Source organism: Erpetoichthys calabaricus, chromosome 7 (genome assembly GCF_900747795.2).
Source record: "Erpetoichthys calabaricus chromosome 7, fErpCal1.3, whole genome shotgun sequence".
NCBI lineage: Eukaryota > Metazoa > Chordata > Cladistia > Polypteriformes > Polypteridae > Erpetoichthys > Erpetoichthys calabaricus.
This window is the reverse complement of record NC_041400.2, coordinates 164,512,079-164,531,244: the sequence shown is the minus strand read 5'-3', so window position 1 is coordinate 164,531,244 and position 19,166 is coordinate 164,512,079. Positions and strand designations below refer to the sequence as shown.

At 39.3% G+C, this 19,166-nt stretch overlaps 1 protein-coding gene across 1 annotated transcript in view; it reads right to left on the bottom strand.

The window, feature by feature from the left end:
• Nucleotides 1–11,127: 11,127 nt before the first annotated feature.
• Nucleotides 11,128–19,166, bottom strand: part of tnpo1 (transportin 1) — a 168,742-nt gene continuing 160,703 nt past the window's right edge. The window contains exons 24-25 of the mRNA XM_028805662.2: nucleotides 18,390–18,529; nucleotides 11,128–15,156 (exon numbers count right to left, since the gene is read on the bottom strand). Of these exons, the coding sequence (XP_028661495.1) occupies nucleotides 18,422–18,529 (108 nt within the window). The 3' untranslated portion in view covers nucleotides 11,128–15,156; nucleotides 18,390–18,421. The remainder of the gene's footprint in view (nucleotides 15,157–18,389; nucleotides 18,530–19,166) is intronic.

Here is a 19,166-nt window from a genome sequence, read left to right as displayed (position 1 = left end):
CACAGAATTTAGTGATAAATACACCGACTGCCCAAGCTCGCTATAGCGAAGTGAGCAAAGGCACACGGCGAGCAGGGGGTCCTCACAAAGCACGTGGGTACCAACATCAAGCACTCACACATAACAAGTTTCAATGTATTTATATTTCATCTTGCATGTCTCAAAAAATAAAGTTAAAAAATGGCCTGGATAACAAATTTGTGGTTTAAAAAAAAAAAAAAAACCAATAAAATAAAACAACACAGGAGTCATTATAGCAAAAATAAAATCCCAAGCCCAATAAAGAAGGATGACTTTTTATTTATATATATATATATATATGTGTATATATATATATATATATATATATATATATATATATATATATACAGTGGTGTGAAAAACTATTTGCCCCCTTCCTGATTTCTTGTTCTTTTGCATGTTTGTCACACAAAATGTTTCTGATCATCAAACACATTTAACCATTAGTCAAATATAACACAAGTAAACACAAAATGCAGTTTTTAAATGATGGTTTTTATTATTTAGGGAGAAAAAAAATCCAAACCTACATGGCCCTGTGTGAAAAAGTAATTGCCCCCTTGTTAAAAAATAACCTAACTGTGGTGTATCACACCTGAGTTCAATTTCCGTAGCCACCCCCAGGCCTGATTACTGCCACAGCTGTTTCAATCAAGAAATCACTTAAATAGGAGCTGCCTGACACAGAGAAGTAGACCAAAAGCACCTCAAAAGCTAGACATCATGCCAAGATCCAAAGAAATTCAGGAACAAATGAGAACAGCAGTAATTGAGATCTATCAGTCTGGTAAAGGTTATAAAGCCATTTCTAAAGCTTTGGGACTCCAGCGAACCACAGTGAGAGCCATTATCCACAAATGGCAAAAACATGGAACAGTGGTGAACCTTCCCAGGAGTGGCCGGCCGACCAAAATTACCCCAAGAGCGCAGAGACGACTCATCCGAGAGGTCACAAAAGACCCCAGGACAACGTCTAAAGAACTGCAGGCCTCACTTGCCTCAATTAAGGTCAGTGTTCACGACTCCACCATAAGAAAGAGACTGGGCAAAAACGGCCTGCATGGCAGATTTCCAAGACGCAAACCACTGTTAAGCAAAAAGAACATTAGGGCTCGTCTCAATTTTGCTAAGAAACATCTCAATGATTGCCAAGACTTTTGGGAAAATACCTTGTGGACTGATGAGTCAAAAGTTGAACTTTTTGGAAGGCAAATGTCCCGTTACATCTGGCGTAAAAGGAACACAGCATTTCAGAAAAAGAACATCATACCAACAGTAAAATATGGTGGTGGTAGTGTGATGGTCTGGGGTTGTTTTGCTGCTTCAGGACCTGGAAGCCTTGCTGTGATAGATGGAACCATGAATTCTACTGTCTACCAAAAAATCCTGAAGGAGAATGTCCGGCCATCTGTTCGTCAACTCAAGCTGAAGCGATCTTGGGTGCTGCAACAGGACAATGACCCAAAACACACCAGCAAATCCACCTCTGAATGGCTGAAGAAAAACAAAATGAAGACTTTGGAGTGGCCTAGTCAAAGTCCTGACCTGAATCCAATTGAGATGCTATGGCATGACCTTAAAAAGGCGGTTCATGCTAGAAAACCCTCAAATAAAGCTGAATTACAACAATTTTGCAAAGATGAGTGGGCCAAAATTCCTCCAGAGCGCTGTGAAAGACTCATTGCAAGTTATCGCAAACTCTTGATTGCAGTTATTGCTGCTAAGGGTGGCCCAACCAGTTATTAGGTTCAGGGGGCAATTACTTTTTCACACAGGGCCATGTAGGTTTGGATTTTTTTTTCTCCCTAAATAATAAAAACCACCATTTACAAACTGCATTTTGTGTTTACTTGTGTTATATTTGACTAATGGTTAAATGTGTTTGATGATCAGAAACATTTTGTGTGACAAACATGCAAAAGAATAAGAAATCAGGAAGGGGGCAAATAGTTTTTCACACCACTGTATATATATATATATATATATATATATATATATGGTTGAAATAGTATACTGTCAAATAAATGCAAAGAGTACACGACACGTGTTTCGCCCTCATTCTGGGCTCATCAGGTGTACACACTCCACTGCACTCCCTCTCGGGAATCGAACCTCGGACGTCAGCGATCTACATGCTGTCAAATAAACGAACCACACGCCGTGGCGCAACGTTAGGGAGTGCAGTGGAGTGTGTACACCTGATGAGCCCAGAATGAGGGCGAAACACGTGTCGTGTACTCTTTGCATTTATTTGACAGTAAACTATTTCAACCATTCTATGATCTGCTCCTCACAAACTGAGGGCACCGTGGCGGATGTTAGCAGATTGCTGGCCAACCACAAGCGTTACCTGGTAGGTAACCACCCATACAATCAGATTGTGACACAGACTTCGAATGCCGTGAATATATATATATATATATATACTAGGGGGCTCCGCTCGCCATCCCGTGTTTGGTTTACCGAATATACAATACAATTTATTTTTCTGTAGCCCAAAATCACACAAGAAGTGCCGCAATGGGCTTTAACAGCCCCTGCCTCTTGACAGCCCCCCAGCCTTGACCCTCAAAGAAGACCAGAAATAACTCCCAAAAAAAAAAAACCCTTGTAGGGGAAAAAATGGAAGAAACCTTAGAAAAGGCAGTTGAAAGAGAGACCCCTTTCCAGGTAGGTTGGGCATGCAGTGGGTATCAAAAAGATGGGGGGCAATACAATACAGTGCAATACACAGAACAGAATAAATCCTCAATACGACATAAAAATAAAAATTCTAGAAGTACGGAGTAGAATTTCACATTAGATGATGTCACATAGGGTGGCACGGTGGCACAGTGGGTAGCGCTGCTGCCTCGCAGTTGGGAGACCTGGGGACCTGAGTTTGCATGTTCTCCCCGTGTCTGCGTGGGTTTCCTCCCACAGTCCAAAGACATGCAGGTTAGGTGGATTGGCGGTTCTAAATTGGCCCTAGCGTGTGCTTGGTGTGTGGGTGTGTCCTGCAGTGGGTTGGCACCCTGCCCAGGATTGGTTCCTGTCTTGTGCCCTGTGTTGGCTGGGATTGGCTCCAGCAGACCCTGTGTTCGGATTCAGCGGGTTGGAAAATGGATGGATGGATGGAATCACATCACATAATATGATTTGGATTTGTTTTAAGTCCTGGAGACCTCACTCATCAAGCTGCCTCCCCCTTTTTGCCATTCCACATCTGAAATGGCGCTAATCCAATTAAAGGACCCCTCACTCCCACGTCCCCATTCATCAGGGATGACTTTACCTTAGGCAGGCAATCTACAATTTAAAGAGATTGTTATTTTCTTGTGAATTGTTACATATGCATTATTTTCACTTTAAAAACTTTTGTAAAAACAATACTTGTTTCTTTATTTCCTGCCCCTCACGAGGTTACATCTCTTTCTTCCCAGACGTATAATACTGCTCGTGTTGTGAAGGGTGTTGCGGCTGAACGTACGCTAAGGATATGCCTTTGGATCATTTGCTGTCTTTTTGCTGCTTGCTAGCTGCCTCTTCTGCCTGTCGCATGTCGTTGTTTGAAGAGCTCCGAGCACATGATGCTTGCCTGCCAAAAGCAATCCAACAACTGCTAGCTTAGAGGTCTGTTGACTTGTTTTAAATGATGGCTCACTGCCTGGTCTCGCGTGACGTTGTAAAAGCAATACCTGTCTTTTATTTCTGGCCCCGGGTGTGGTTGAATTCTTTCTTGCAGGATGTATAATGCTGCTCACGTTCGGTTGGGGTAGCTGCTGTCGCGCTGCCCTTCGATCTTTTTAAAGCCTGTAGAGCCGCTGTCCTTTTTGCTACAGCCCTGGGACAATCTGTTGGCACCAAGCCTCATGTTTACGGTCCCTGCAAGACACACCGTGGCAAGTCTCCTTGGTCTCGCGGGTCTTTAAAATGTCTTTCGATATTTGTGCTAAAATCAATTAAGTTCATTTTTTAGCATATCAAGCAAAACAACACCCCAGAATGACAAAATGAACACAGGATTGTAATCATTTTTTTTACATGTTCACCAAAAATAAAGTGAAATCTAACAGTGACACGTTTTCGGATCCTTTACTCAGCAGTTAGTTGAAGCCCCTTTGCCTGTGATTACAGCCCGGCGTCGTCTTGGGTTTAATGCGACAAGCTTTGCACACCTGGATTTCACATTTTTCTGTCATTCTTCTCAGCCGATCCTCTCAAGCTCTGCTATGGTGGATGGAGCTGTCAGTGCCGGACAGCTGTTTTCAGGTCTCTCCAGAGATGTTGAATGAGGTTCAAGACCAGGCTCTGGTCACTCTTGTGTTGTCTTGTCTTTGTGCTTAGGGTCACCGTCCTGTTGGAAGATGGACCTTTGGTCTGGTCTGAGGTTCAGAGCACACTGGAGCAGGTTTTCATTAAGGATATTTCTGTACTTTGCTCCATTCCCTCATCCCTGTTTAGTCTCCCAGTCCTTGCCACTGAGAAACAATCCCCCAGTATGATGCCAACACCACCATGTTTCACCATTACAGGTGATGAGCAGCGCCTGGTCTTCTCCAGACATGACACCAGGCTTGAGCCCAAACAGTTTAGTGTTGATTTCATCCAATCAGAGAATTCTGTTTCTATTTGCAATTTAGCAAACTCCATGTAGACTTTCATTTATCATCTGGACACTTTGCCCAATTTGAGGACGTGTCATACTATTGCCAAGTAAGATCAGTAGAGTCTTGCAGTGGTGGTTGTCCCTCTGGAAGGTTCTCCAATCCCCTCAGTAGTTCTCTGCCAGGGTAACCATCGGGCTCTTTGTCACCTCTCTTACCAAGGACCTTCTCCTTGAATTGCCAGCTCTAGGAACAGTCATGGTTGTTCAAAATGTTTTCCATTTAAAACGATGGAGGCCTCTGTGCTCTTGGACACCTTCAATGTTGCAGACATTTTTTGTAGCCTTCTCTAGGATCTGCACCTCGATATAATCCGGTCTCTTAAGCTCCGCAGGCGATTGTTTTCATCTCGACGTTTGGCCTTTGCTGTCATACACATTGTCACCTGTAGGACCCTCTATAGACAGGTGGTGTTTGCTTTTCCTAATCAGGTCCAATCAAGTGACCTGACCACAGGTGGACCCCAAACATCAACGTCGATCAACAGAACGGGACACACCTAAGCAAAATTTCAAGTGTCATAGCAAAGGGTGTGAAGACCTGTGTCAATGCAAGATTTCAGTTTTTTATTTTTAATCAACTTGGCACAATTCTTCAAATCTTCTTTTTGCTTTTGTCATTCTGGGGTATCGAGTAAAATGATGACAGAAAAAAAAAAACTAACAGCATAGTAAAATGTGAAAAAGGTGAAGGGGTCTGAACACTTTCTGAAGCCACAGTATACAGTGCAGATACACTAGCCATGTATAGAATAACGACGACTAAAGCTTACGCCTTTACATTCAAAAGCCACCCTACACCTGCGGATGTGAACCCCACTTCTGCAATGTCCTCTCGGCCTCTGCTGCTTCTCAGCTCACATTTAATGGACTTCACAGCCTGCTGCAGTTTATTTGCATGTACTTTCAAAATTCCCCCAGTCGATGGCAAACTACTCCCGCCACACAGACTCATCCATCTTGCTCAATTACAAAATGTACAATATGACGTGTGCCTCCGGGGCATCTTCACCCTGTCACCCACTAACCAGCACTTTTCAAAGCGGAAACATCGTCAACTGCCAGAAACTTAATTAGAGCAAATGTGAAATGTTTTAAAGTTAATATGAGCACTCAACACATTTCCACTGCACAACACACAACTTCTGTGCTAAGCATCCATCCATCCCTCCATTATCCAACCCGCTATATCCTAACTACAGGGTCACGGGGGGTCTTGCTGGAGCCAATCCCAGCCAACACAGGGCGCAAGGCAGGAAACAAACCCCAGGCACGGCGCCAGCCCACCGCAGGGCACACACATACGCCCACACTAGGGACAATTTAGGATCGCGAATGCACCTAACCTGCATGTCTTTGGACTGTGGGAGGAAACCCACGCAGACACGGGGAGAACATGCAAACTCCACACAGGGAGGACCCGGGAAGCGAACCTAACTGCGAGGCAGCAGCGCTACCCACTGCGCCACCGTGCCACCCCCTGTGCTAAGCATTCCATATTAATTTCCACAAAATCCTCATAGGACATTGGCAACTTCTGATGAAATGTCTTTTAGTAGCTTCTGTCTTCATAGGACTCTCACTTCTAGACCTGAATATTGGCACCGTTTCAGTGAATGCGATATTTAAAATCATGTCACATTGAAGGAAAACAAAAAACGACTTGGTGTTGTCTTTGTCTTTTAGTAGCAAAATGACATTTTTCATGATACTCGAGTCTTCTTAAAGAGTAAAATGCTGCCATCTTTTCTAATGCCGTTGCTCTGACTCACATTTTCAAAAGTGGCAATTAGCAGCAGCACAATTTTATCCATCCATCCACCCATTTTCCAACCCGCTGAATCCGAACACAGGGTCACGGGGGTCTGCTGGAGCCAATCCCAGCCAACACAGGGCACAAGGCAGGAACCAATCCCGGGCAGGGTGCCAACCCACCACAGGACACACACAAACACACAACAAGCACACACTAGGGCCAATTTAGAATCGCCAATCCACCTAACCAGCATGTCTTTGGACTGTGGGAGGAAACCGGAGCGCCCGGAGGAAACCCACGCAGACACGGGGAGAACATGCAAACTCCACGCAGGGAGGACCCGGGAAGCGAACCCAGGTCCCCAGGTCTCCTAACTGCGAGACAGCAGCGCTACCCACTGCGCCACCGTGCCGCCGCACAATTTTATAAAGAACTATATTTCGATTTAAAACAAAGTCTAAAATAGCATAAGCCACCCTAATTCAGAAATGTAATGATTTACTTCATGAGGTAGAGAACATAACAAACCAGAATAGTTGTGTCAAATATTTAAAGTATTAAAATGTTTGTTTCAATGTTAATGTTTGAATACAAATTTGACATTTTTCACAATCGGATTGGGATCCACAGAGGGCTAAGATCACCAGTAAAGGATAGAAAAAAATCAAAAATAATATCACACTTGTAATCACTGGCCCTGAAACAGTCAAGACCAGTGTTTCTCAAACTCGGTCCTGGGGACACCCTGTGGCTGCAGCTTTTTGTTCCAAAACAGATTCCAAATCAGTGACAACACCTGATAACACGGAGCTCACTTAATTAGCTCGTATAGCACAGCAGTGTGATTTTTACATTTATAAGACATTTACAAATATTTCTGCTTTTGCTAGAGATTTAAATGCTTAACTCTCTTTTGTTGATTTCATTATATTTTGCTCTTTCTCTGTGCAGTTTTCCCCCTTCATTGTATCTTATTAATGACAATTAAAAATGAGCAGCGCAGACACCCAGGCAAACAACACTGAACCATCAAAGGCTGCAAGTACTTTAGCGTCAGACCCACTAATCAGTAAATAATGGATTAAATAAACAATTAGAACACCTAGAAAAGGAGAATGAAAATCAAGACATTGTTAAAAAGAAAAAAGTACATTATTCCCATATAACTGCTTGATAAATTTTTATATATTTTTTTTTAGCAAACTTACTTTTCAAATTTCTATATTATTCCCAAAACACAGAACCTAGGAAATCACACATCACGTAATTAGCCCAGGAGTCCAATTAAAAACAGAAGTTGGTTGGAACAAAAACCTGCAGGGACAGGGGGGCCACAGGACCGAGTTTGGGAAACACTGCACACATACCCCAGATGCTTATGTTTGAAATTTTTCAATTTTAACCTTCTGGGAGTTGCTCTTAAGAGGGCTAAAAATGGTTTTCTATGTTATAGAAATGCTGTCCGAGTCCTCAAGACTGATCAATATTTCTTCAGAGATAGAAGTAGGTGGGAGGTGAGGAAAATTAGGCAGGTTTCATTTATACTGCATGGTGAAAGTTCTGTCAGGAAACGCTCAATTAAGAACTTGTATTAAATTTGAACAGTATTACCAGAATGGTAAGAGGTACACAAAAACAGACCGCACTTCTATGTATTTGCTTGCACTTCAAGCAGTTTATGGAATCATATGTATTAATTTGTGTTATCCAACCCATGCCCTGATCCCTCTCAGATAATGAGATACAGTAAATCAGACATTAAACAAGTCAGTCATGTTGTGTATGGGCATTTGAGACATTGACAATCTGGTCACACTATAATTTACCATCCATGTGCCAATTTCACTGGATATCCATAATGGTCATTCACTGTAATAAAGTTTGCCTTTCATATCTGTTATTCCCTAACATATTGTCGTAACTGCAACTGCAGAGCTTTGGAAGTTCTATATTATGTATATTACATGGCCAGACAAAAGGGTTTTATTTATTTGTTATTGTCACTGTTATGAATTTGTGTGTGTGTGTGTATATAAGTAAGAGTGGTCCCTTTGATGGACTAGAAACCAGACTGTCTGCTCAATCATCGTGAGATAGCCTCTGGCCTCCACAATCCTAAAATAGATTAAGAAGGTTGTCGAGTCTACCTGCTGAACTCCATCGATTGTGGTCTACACAGTCTTCGTCTGTTACCTGTTTCACCAAACGTACATTTTTTAAGTTGTGAAGTTATTGTGTCCAAGGACTCACTCACATTTAGTCACACAGACAAAACTCTTGACAGTAGTCAAACAGTGTTCAGGATACCTACAACCATTTTGTACGGTGAATTTTCAATAAATGAAGAGATAATTATTATATTAAAAGGAAATAAATGTACTTTTTCATTGCCCAAAGAAGACCCCCAACTTTTGCTCAAATAACAGTAAAATACTGACAGAGCTAATACATTATATTAATAAAATCAGTTGATAAATCAAACCCAATTGGGACTTTCTTTTTTCATTTAATAAGTCTGTTTACTTACCCTTTACTACTTTGAGTTTCATTTTCAAAGGAATGACCTTTTAATCATTCATGGGATTGCCCAACTTAAAGCAATGTGAGAAGACATGTGAGGAACTCTGACAAGAAGCTGACTGAACCACAGAAATCTAGCCCTACTTCAAACATCCAGACCCACCTATGCCAAGCACCCACAATGGCCCCAAACATCCTACCTAACTCCATTCTGTTGTCTGCACTGAGGGGCATTTGGAATTACCGCGAAGATGATCAGGTACAAGAACCAGTGGTTTGTGTCCAGAAATAATCCAAGACCTGACCTTCATAAATGCAAATCAGCTTCATTGTGGTTCACTGGCATTTACAGTGGGTTATGAAGCAACCTGAACAAAATATTCCTCCATTACAACATTTGAGATAATATGAGACCACCAATACTGCTAGAGGGCTTTGTAATAATTACAGGAAAGCCCATACACATACATAATAAAGGCATTAATCTTTACTAAAACCCATGCCAACAATCACAGAGTAGAATGCAGTGTACTGTATACAGAATTAAATTGCTATTAATAAGTAAAAATTCAAAGTATTTGAAATAAATTATTAAAAATGTATCAGCAAGCACCAGCCAAGAGGTGTCATGACTTGGGGGGGGGACAGTAAAACTTATCTAAGTTGTGCCCCTCGCAGATGTGCACCAATCTCCATATGGTGTGTCTGTGTGTCGATTTGAATGCAGTTGTGAATTTGCCAATCTCCAAAGGGGATGTGCTCTTTCCTGTCATTTATGAATCTTTGCCGCTTGCACCCAAAACTGCCTGGGGTTGCCATGTACCCTGGAGTCAGCCCTGTGTATCTGGTATATCTGTTTTAATACTGGTCATGTTACCTGTGCTGCACAGGAGCAAACTCCTAACCCAAAAGCAGTGAGTGTTAAGGACTCATTGCTTAACTTTGGATTTTGAGTCTACTGTGGTGTTCACACATCTCAATTATTAAACAGCAGTACCACATTGTTTTTTACATGAGAAATAACCCAGAGATTCTATGAAGGAAGGCATTTCATTTCAGAGAATGGAGAAAAAACTAAAGGTTAAAAAAACACTCAAATTGAACCTGCACCAAACAATACAAATCCGTTTTCCATATGTCATTATTTATGAAAACCTGCTATAGGGAGACCACATCTAGAGTATTGTCTGCAGTTCTGGTGACCACACTACAAAAAAGACATAACAGCACTTGAACCTGTGCAGAGGAGAGCAACCAAGTTATGGACATGTCATATTCTGAAGGACCTGTTTAGTTTCAAACAGAGAACGCTGTATGGGGATATAATGCAGGTATTCAAAGTTCTCAAATACACTGTGTAATGGACAGCCGGGTCCCATGCCCGGCAGGGACGCCTCTGCTACATCTGTTCCAGGGGAGCAGCTATGGACAGTTCAATACCTCCCCCGGGACGCTTGGTGGAAGCCTCCCTGGCGGACGACTCCTCAACCTAGCGCACGGCTTCATGGGAGATTGTGTCCTCCACAGCCTGGTTGGGGGCTCGGATGGCCGCTAGGGGGAGTTGCAGGGAGTCAGCAGCCCAGTTGGATGTATTTTCAGTCCCACCCAGAAGGGCAATTAGGACCAGGTGGTCAAGAACCTGGAACGCTTCTGGGTGGGGTATACAAAGGGCCAGCCACCACCACTTGAGGAGCCAGAGTCGGGAGGAGGAGGACTAAGCTGAGAAGGAGTGGTGGTAAAGAAAAAGAGTGTTGTATTGTGTGGGATTGGTGTTTTATGGACTGTGTATTGCCTGTGGGTCACGAGGAAGACGTACGCCCACGGGTGAAGAAAAATAAAAGTATTGGAGTGTTTATACGTGTCTCGGTGTCCAACTGTGTTGGGTCGGGCGCCTGTATAGCACCTTTTGTTACAACTGATAAAGTAGATCCAGTCAAAATATTTCAACTAAATGGTGGAGCCAGGAAATACTTCTTTACTTAAAGAGTTGTGGGAATCTTAAACTATTAAGACATTTAGTTGAAGCAGAAACCCTGACTGCCTTTAAGAAATATCTGGATGAGATGTTGGGAAAGCTAAACAAACAAGCTTGATGGACTGAAGGGTCTTCTTTTGTTTGTCGAATTTCTTATTTTCTTACTCATTTTAATAATTCAATATAAATAATAAACAGCCAGATTCACAATTTCAAAGCTTTATGTAAACAATTTATTACCAACATTGTACATATCCAAGCAGTGATTAACATTCACAACTAATATCTCACTACATCATACAAATGTCATTACAAAATTACTACAGTACAATATATATTCTTTGCATGATCCAAAATATTTGGTGGCCCCAAAAAACTCTTTAAAATTCAGCAGCTTATCAAAAATTAAAACCATTATTTCTATTTAAAATGAAGATCTCTCATGTTTAGCGTAAGTGTGAAGGCAGACTTCAAGAAATATTAGTCAAGTATACACAGCTGAGAGAGGTTGCTGGAGAATGGTTTGAAGGAAACAATTCTAACATTATACAGTAGTAGATGCCATTATGTTGTTCAGAAACACAGTTTCTGGAAGCATTTTTCTCATCTATGGAAAACCCTTCTGCATCCCAAGTTGTAGCAGAAAGCAAACAATTACTCTGTCAGATTAGCAGTATCTATATCTGCCGTTTTCCCCTGTTATTTTGCAAGATTTAGCAGCAGGTTTCTAGTAGAGGAAAAGGCAGAGGAAATGCCTCAGTCTGCAGAAATACTTTTATCAACTTGTATAGAGGAAGCAGCTTGTGGTCCACTCCTAACTCTAACAGCCTGCACCCCATGGACAAGAGGAGCTTCCACTTGCAACATTTTTTTTTTTTTTTTTACTTCTATTACTACTTTAACACAATCAGTAGAATTAATGGCATAAATGTTATGCTTTTCTCAGGAAAGTGAAAGGTAGAGTGCCATTTTTCAAATTAAATTGTTCTCTACATCCCGCAAAGGACTATACATTTATTTAGATGAACTGCTTTTGCTGCACCAGTTATTTGACTGTGACTTGGGTACAGAAGTGTTTTATCCATTGTTAGAATCCTTCAAATGGGAAGCTCAAATGGAAAAGGCATATATAAACAGTAAACACTGACCTCCTGAGGTTTCTACAACATAAAAATATTCAAGTAGAAAACTACATCACGTAGCAGCGGCCATATCTGTAGCATTGTACACAAACAGCACTTAATTCAGTGTGTAAGGAGCAGACAAATTAAGCCGTGCTTTTTAGCATGCTTGGGGAGGGACGGAGGGGACAAACAAAATCAAAAACAACAACAACAACAATAAAATGTTGGAATGTGACAAGACAAAGCATTACAATTTCAGGCACGTCTACACGACATTCAGAATCATTAGAAACATGTAAACCACAGTTAAATAAACAGTATATATCCCATGATGTTGATGACTCCAAAAGCTGAAATAAATGCATGACACAACTTTAATCTGAAATGGGATTTGAAAATGAAATGTTATGTTTCCTATTCATTTTTCTACAATGTGGAACAAATAATGCAGATGCTCAGAAATTCTTTTTTTTTTTTTCCCTTACTTAAATGGCTTCCAAACAGATGAATAGTGTCCACCTCTCTAGTGAAAGATAAAGTGAGAGCGGCAGGGTGAATCTGCAGTAATGCCTATTGGATCGTGTCTAACTGTTTGGAGCCAAAGCAGCACCTCCCTTCCTGTTAAAGGAAAGTACATGTTCAGTGTTCCAAAGGGGAAAAAACAATCTTTCCTCAAATGTAGTTCAATAAAAAAAAAATTAATAATAACAAAAACATGTGTAGATAAAGCAATAGCAATTTGATTATAAAGCAGTGGGGAGCACATCCTGAGAAAATAATGTGAAGCCAAAATAGCACTGAAGTCAAAGTATTTCATTAAGATTAAAGCTTTGTTTAGAAGTGTTTCAAATGCTGCTAGCAAGCAATATGAAAATGTGCAAAGTAGGTAGGAAGGTGAATATGGAAAATAAAAATGTGCATGCAGGCAAAATTAAGAAATTGAACACTCAGACGCAAACAAAAGCAACAGCTCAGCTGAAATGAAATGCAAACATCATATCTAACATGCACAGGTAGGCCAAAGACATCAGTGCAGCATGTTATACTATTTATCTATCACTCGCTCATTCAACAAACATGCAATCATTCAAGAACATCAACATATGATGCAAATGTAGGTCCTTCAGTTGCAATAAGCTGCTATGGCTTTAGGGTTTTTTTTTTTTGTTTGTTTTTTTTTATCCCACCCCACCCCATCTCCCCATGCCCCCTTTAAATGGGTTAACACAGTTTGAAAAAGAACAGGAAAGAATTACATGTTCGGCTCTGACCAGCAGAGTCATCTTATGGATTCCACAGCTAATCCTCAGCCTCTGCAATGTTCATCATGGGACAGGCTCAGGATAACACAACAACTTCAACTTTAGAGAGAGACTAAAGACCATAGTACCAGTTCAGCTTTTAGATTCACAGTTGTTAAACAAAAAAACAAAAAAACAAAAAAAAAAACCAACAACGACAACAAAAAACCCAACAACAAAATACACAGTAAGGGAAGGGAAAGGCTAAATAGAATTCAGGGTTTATTTAACATAAAAAAAGGCTAAGGAAAGCAAAAGGAAGAGCAGCAAAACAGACGAAACTATAATAATCCAACTTTTTCTCATATAGCTTGAAACTTGCACCCTTTCATATCTCACTAGGGTATGAAGGGCCACCAACATGCGCAGATGAAGTTTAGTACCCTGCTTATTAACAACCATAAGCAACTTTAAGATCATGCTTTGAACAGGAAAAAATAAACAAAACGGAGTGGGAATAAACATTTATGTATAGCAAACAGTTCATGTCAACTTGTACATTTGTCCTCTGATGCAATCTATTTTTTCTTGTTTAAAACACAGCCCTTAACACAATGACCAACCACATAGCTCTTTGAAGTCTTAGAACCTCTGGTAAATTCACTAGTATTATGTCCATGCAGAGAGCACAACACATTGACAGCACAGAAGCAAGGTTTTCACACAAATATCTGCTTTCCACAATGTGCAGGTTACACACATCACTACTAAATAACCTTAGTCCTAATGTATCCTAAAGATATTCCAAGGCCTTAGAACAAAGGGACTGAAAACTATGTTAAGAGGAAAAAAATGTTCAATATAAAAACAAAATACCCAGACTTCTTAATGTTGGGCTATGCATCATTTAACCTTAACACAAAAATTGGTGCAATATAAATGTATAGGTAGACAATCCCCACTCTGATTTAATATCAGGTTTCCCTTAATAAAAAAGTTCAAATCAATTAAATTAAAAAAAAATGTATGTGAATACCTCAAACTGCACATGTTGACAAATGGTTTGGCATTTATGTATGCTTTTAAGATAACCATGTTAACCTCCCTTTACTAATATCTTCAGTATTTAAAAAAAAAAAAGAAAAAAAAAGATATGCATATGCTTTGATATGCAACAGACAGATGTATAACTGACTAAGTAGGCTGCTTGCCAAGGTCTTGGTCTTGAAATATTACTTCTACATTTTTCCCCATTTTGGTTGCCTACAGCTAATATTTGCCTACTGAAAATGTAAGCAACACAGTGTTTTTTTTTGTTTAAACTTCATTGAGTATTATTCTTCATTGCATGCAATTATCTGACCTTTCCCCATGTTCTTATACATTTAATTTTTATATATCCACATTTTAAACTTAGTTCACTAATACTGCTTTTTAACCCATCTTTAATTTTCTGTGCAATAATTTCTTTGTCTGTAATTAACTCTTTAAAGCCAATATTTTATAGAAAATATATATTTTCTCCCCGAGGTTTGCTCAAAGGTTTTATATATACATATATATAGTAAAATATATATGTATATGTATACTTTTTTTTTCTCTAACAATGTGCTGTTGTACTGGACAAAAATCTCCTTTGCTTGTAGCTACTGAGTTGTTAAGAGACAAAAAATTCTGCCCTCAAAGGCTCCAGGTGTTCAAACATTTTCCCCCCTTCAGCTGAACAGCTCGATGACTTACACCTCCCTCCCACCCCCCCAGTAGGGTTGGGATTGTACTGAATGTCCCCACTGATCTACCCTTCCCCCCAGCAAAAGGGTAACATTTTTTTCCCTGGGTGCAGAGGCTCCCCGTTGTCTCCCACAGTGAAAGACCTACAAAACAAAACAAAAAAAAAAAAAAAAAAAAGAGTAGGTTACCTCACTGTACACCACAAGTAATAACAGCTTTGTCCATACTGCTACATTTTTCATTTAAAAACAGCATCTACAGTATCAACATCTCCGTCCACATTGTATTTTCATAGCATTTCCAAAAATTATCTTCATCCATACAAAAACAACTGTAAATGGATATGATGTAGATGTTCGCTTACATGGGGAATGCATGCACCGGCAATTTATCACAAAACTGTAGGAACTGGTAAACTGTATGTGTACACAATTCAAACTGTACAAAGCACAATTTGGATGTATACAGATAAGCAACAAAACATGTGCAATGGAAAGCAACTTTGCCATTTATGCTATGTCAGAATATGACTTTCTTCCATGAGGAGTAACCAGTAAGGGAATAGGATATTGTAATGAGCAGAATTCAATCAAGGAAGGGCTATGTAATAAAGCATGAACAAACCAGAGCATGATTAGAGCCTGTATTTTCAAAAGTGTATGTTTTCACCCATCCAAAATGAAATGCTAGTCTGGTGTTTTCAGATGTATGCAGAGTCTTTAGAAGTCTATGTTTTCAGGAGTTAAAAAGGATGAATGGTGAAAATGCATTTTTAAACGAAAACATAATAGTGTGGATGTAGCCAATGTGACTGTTAACTTACAACTTCTTTAAAGCAAGACCGTTCAATCACATTATACATGTTTCACCATATTTAAGAAACCAGTTAATATTTTTGTACGCCTAGGTCATAGGCCTATGTTGAAATGTTGATGCATCATTTAGCGTGTTAAACTGCTAAATGCTACAAGGCCAACTCTGTCCAGTGATTCAATGACACTCAATGAAAATGTGTATACTTATTGAACAAAATCAAAGATAGCATCTAGAAATTCAGAGGTGTGCATCATCTGCCAATTTTGAATAAAAAGTACAGTGCCGTGTATATCCAGAGATGGATGTACACTTCAAAAATAATGTCTGGTATTCAAGAAAAAAAAAAAAAAAAAAAAGATACCTTGGATTTAACTGTTAAACGTAAAAAAAACTTTAAGACATGTAAAAGATTTTTGTATCTAACTACACTCCCATCAAGGTGCAATAACTTCTGTCATGTTTTGTATTGGAAGTTCACCTTCTGAGAGATGGCTTATGGTCCAAAAGCAATGGGCATGATACTTCTAAGTCAACAGTATGTACAAAATATGAATACTGACTTCAAAAAACAAACAAAAAAATTTGTTTCACTGATTAATTCATTCCAGTTAAAAGGAACCAATGAGTTTTCAGAGGCAACATTAACCAGAAAACTGAGGACCGAATCAGCAAATGATGCCCAGGGATCTTAAACTGAATTTAATTAATCACAGTGTGGCTTTAGTAAGGGTTGAATTGTTTTGCATTTTTTTTTGTATTTCTATTTTTCCTTTGTTTTTTCCATATTGATTATGAAGTAAATGATTGCACAAATGGTTGCTATATAGCACATTACACAACTTGCATTTAGAGAGGATGTCAAACTTGATGGCTATTTTTGCAGATCTTGTTGCCTTAGTATGTCAGATTAAATGACTAGTATTTGGAGTAAACAACAAATTACACAACCCCCTGGACAATACATTCAACACAGTTTCACATTCCCAAAGTATCGTCCTTTTCTCTGACAGCCTATAATGTGCTGCCCGACAAAGCTGGTGATGTAGATTCAGCTGCAAATCTTGGCCTTTTCTTCTTCCGTCATGGTATGTAAAACACAATACATCAGACAGAGAAGCCACTCTTGTTTACGAGATCTAAAATATCCGTTTTCCTCATTTTGTTGCAGCTGCATTATATGCATTTTATTCCCAGATGAGTGCTGATTTGTTCTCAGCTCTCACACACAGAGCCCACCCTCTACGACTTAACACAAAATCATGTTTTGATTTTGTTGGGGAGAGTCACAGACTGGTTGAAATGAGTTACGTATGTCACACTACACAACTAAAGGTCAAGCGAGTACACCGCAACTATGTACACAATTCAGCTAAGACGTTAAATTCATGAACATCTCAAATGTGTCAGGATGTGCTTACGAAAGATCAAGCATAATGAAAACCTTTTATAAACAGAGAGAGACAGATAGCTACCTTTGACATCAACAGCTGCAAAATTTGGGAGATAAGAAAATGAAATACATTTTAAAGATTGCTTAAACTTCGTGACACCCACAAGATGCATGTGCACTCCAGACCAAAATGAAAGATAGAAAAAAAAAAAAATTGACATATACAAGTTGTAGGAATGAACCTATGCATGCCATACATGCTTCACCACATCTGGTTACAGACGGAGTATTACCTAGATGTCTGAGGAGCTACATACGGTCTGAACTTTAAATCCTACTTTGGTGGGGGGAAAAAATAAAAAATAAAACACACATCTGACCAAACATAGCACTGTTATATTTCATTATAGTATCTCGCATAGGTGACACTAGGCCTGCTTAAGTATCCACCGCAAAAGCCTACGTTTTCCAAGTATGCTTCTCAAGAACGTGTATAGAGTATATTATTTAACGGGTATAAGAACTTGAGGATGAAGTATGATTGCAGCTAGTAAACTGAATTAGTCAAAGATACAGAAAACAAACAAAGGAGAAATATCAGAGATTCATCAGTAAGATGGTAACTGTGATTGACAGTCATTTCAAGGTAGAATCACATGAACATCCACACTCACAATGGGCCACTTGGGAGCCACCAATCAAATCAATGGATTCGTTACTGCTATAATATATGAAAAGAAAGCACAGGTACCATGAAAATCTGATAAAGATCCAAGGAGAACATATGAACTGCAGTGACTGTGTTGGGTTTCAAACATAGCCTCCTGTAGCAGTGAGGCAGTAGTGGTTCCACGATTGTATTACTGTTCAGTAATACGAATGAACATCACAAAAATTGTATTATACAATAGGTTAAAGTCTGTCAAATGTGGTTAAATGATTAAACCAAGAAAGTTTGTGGTGTGTTTTGTTTTTGATGGGGTCGCTCCCTTGTTTTGGTTCAGATATTTTACATTAATGCATTTGTTTACATTATTTTAATAACCAGGAGTTTTTAACTTAATGTAAACAGTTGAATACAAGTAAACAAATTATTTTCCAATAACCAGAGATGTTAAGTAACTGCTTCAATCGGTTAATATAACTCACCATGTTTCCTTATATACTTACCGATAACAGGACTGCCACTACAGACTATGTTGTTATACTCCATAGTATGCTGCAAGGCGCTCCTTCAGAGGAACTGGAAACTGGTCAGAAAATTGTCTCCAGTTTTCATCCCCAACCTGATTTTTAAATCCATGTAAAATCTGAAGAAAAAATAAACATCCAAAACATAGTGAGAATATGGAAACTACTTAAAAAGTCACAGTCAGTAATGCAACATATATTACATCGCACAGAACACTTTTATTAATGCTTGTATGAAATTGGTGCAATTAAAGCATTTAATCAAAACAGCTACAAGCATAAATTATTGGCTTGAACCAACCTGTATTCATAGAAAGATACTTTAATTACAAAAATTCTCTTAGTTGCTATTTGTCTTCTGAAACATTTTTATGAGGAGAAATTGTCTAAAATTCCTCCTAACTGTTGTATCAACCTGATCAGCAGGTAAGGGAAATATCTGCTGGTGGCTACTGCTGCTAAAAGCGGTTCTCCAGTTACTGAATACAAGGGTTCAGATATTTATTTCCAGCCTAGAATGTGAATGTTTAAACAACTTATATGACAATTTGTTGGAGAATGTGTGTTATTATGGATTTGTGAACACTCAGGCTTTCACAAATGGTTCTGTAGCTTCCTCCAGCTTTATGTATAACCATAGTTCTTCTTCTAAGGTCCTCTGATATTTGCTCTTCATCAGATGATGACTCACAAGAAAAGATCCTCAGTCAGAAACCAAACTGTGTGTGCCATTTTATAAGACAGAGCAACTACAAT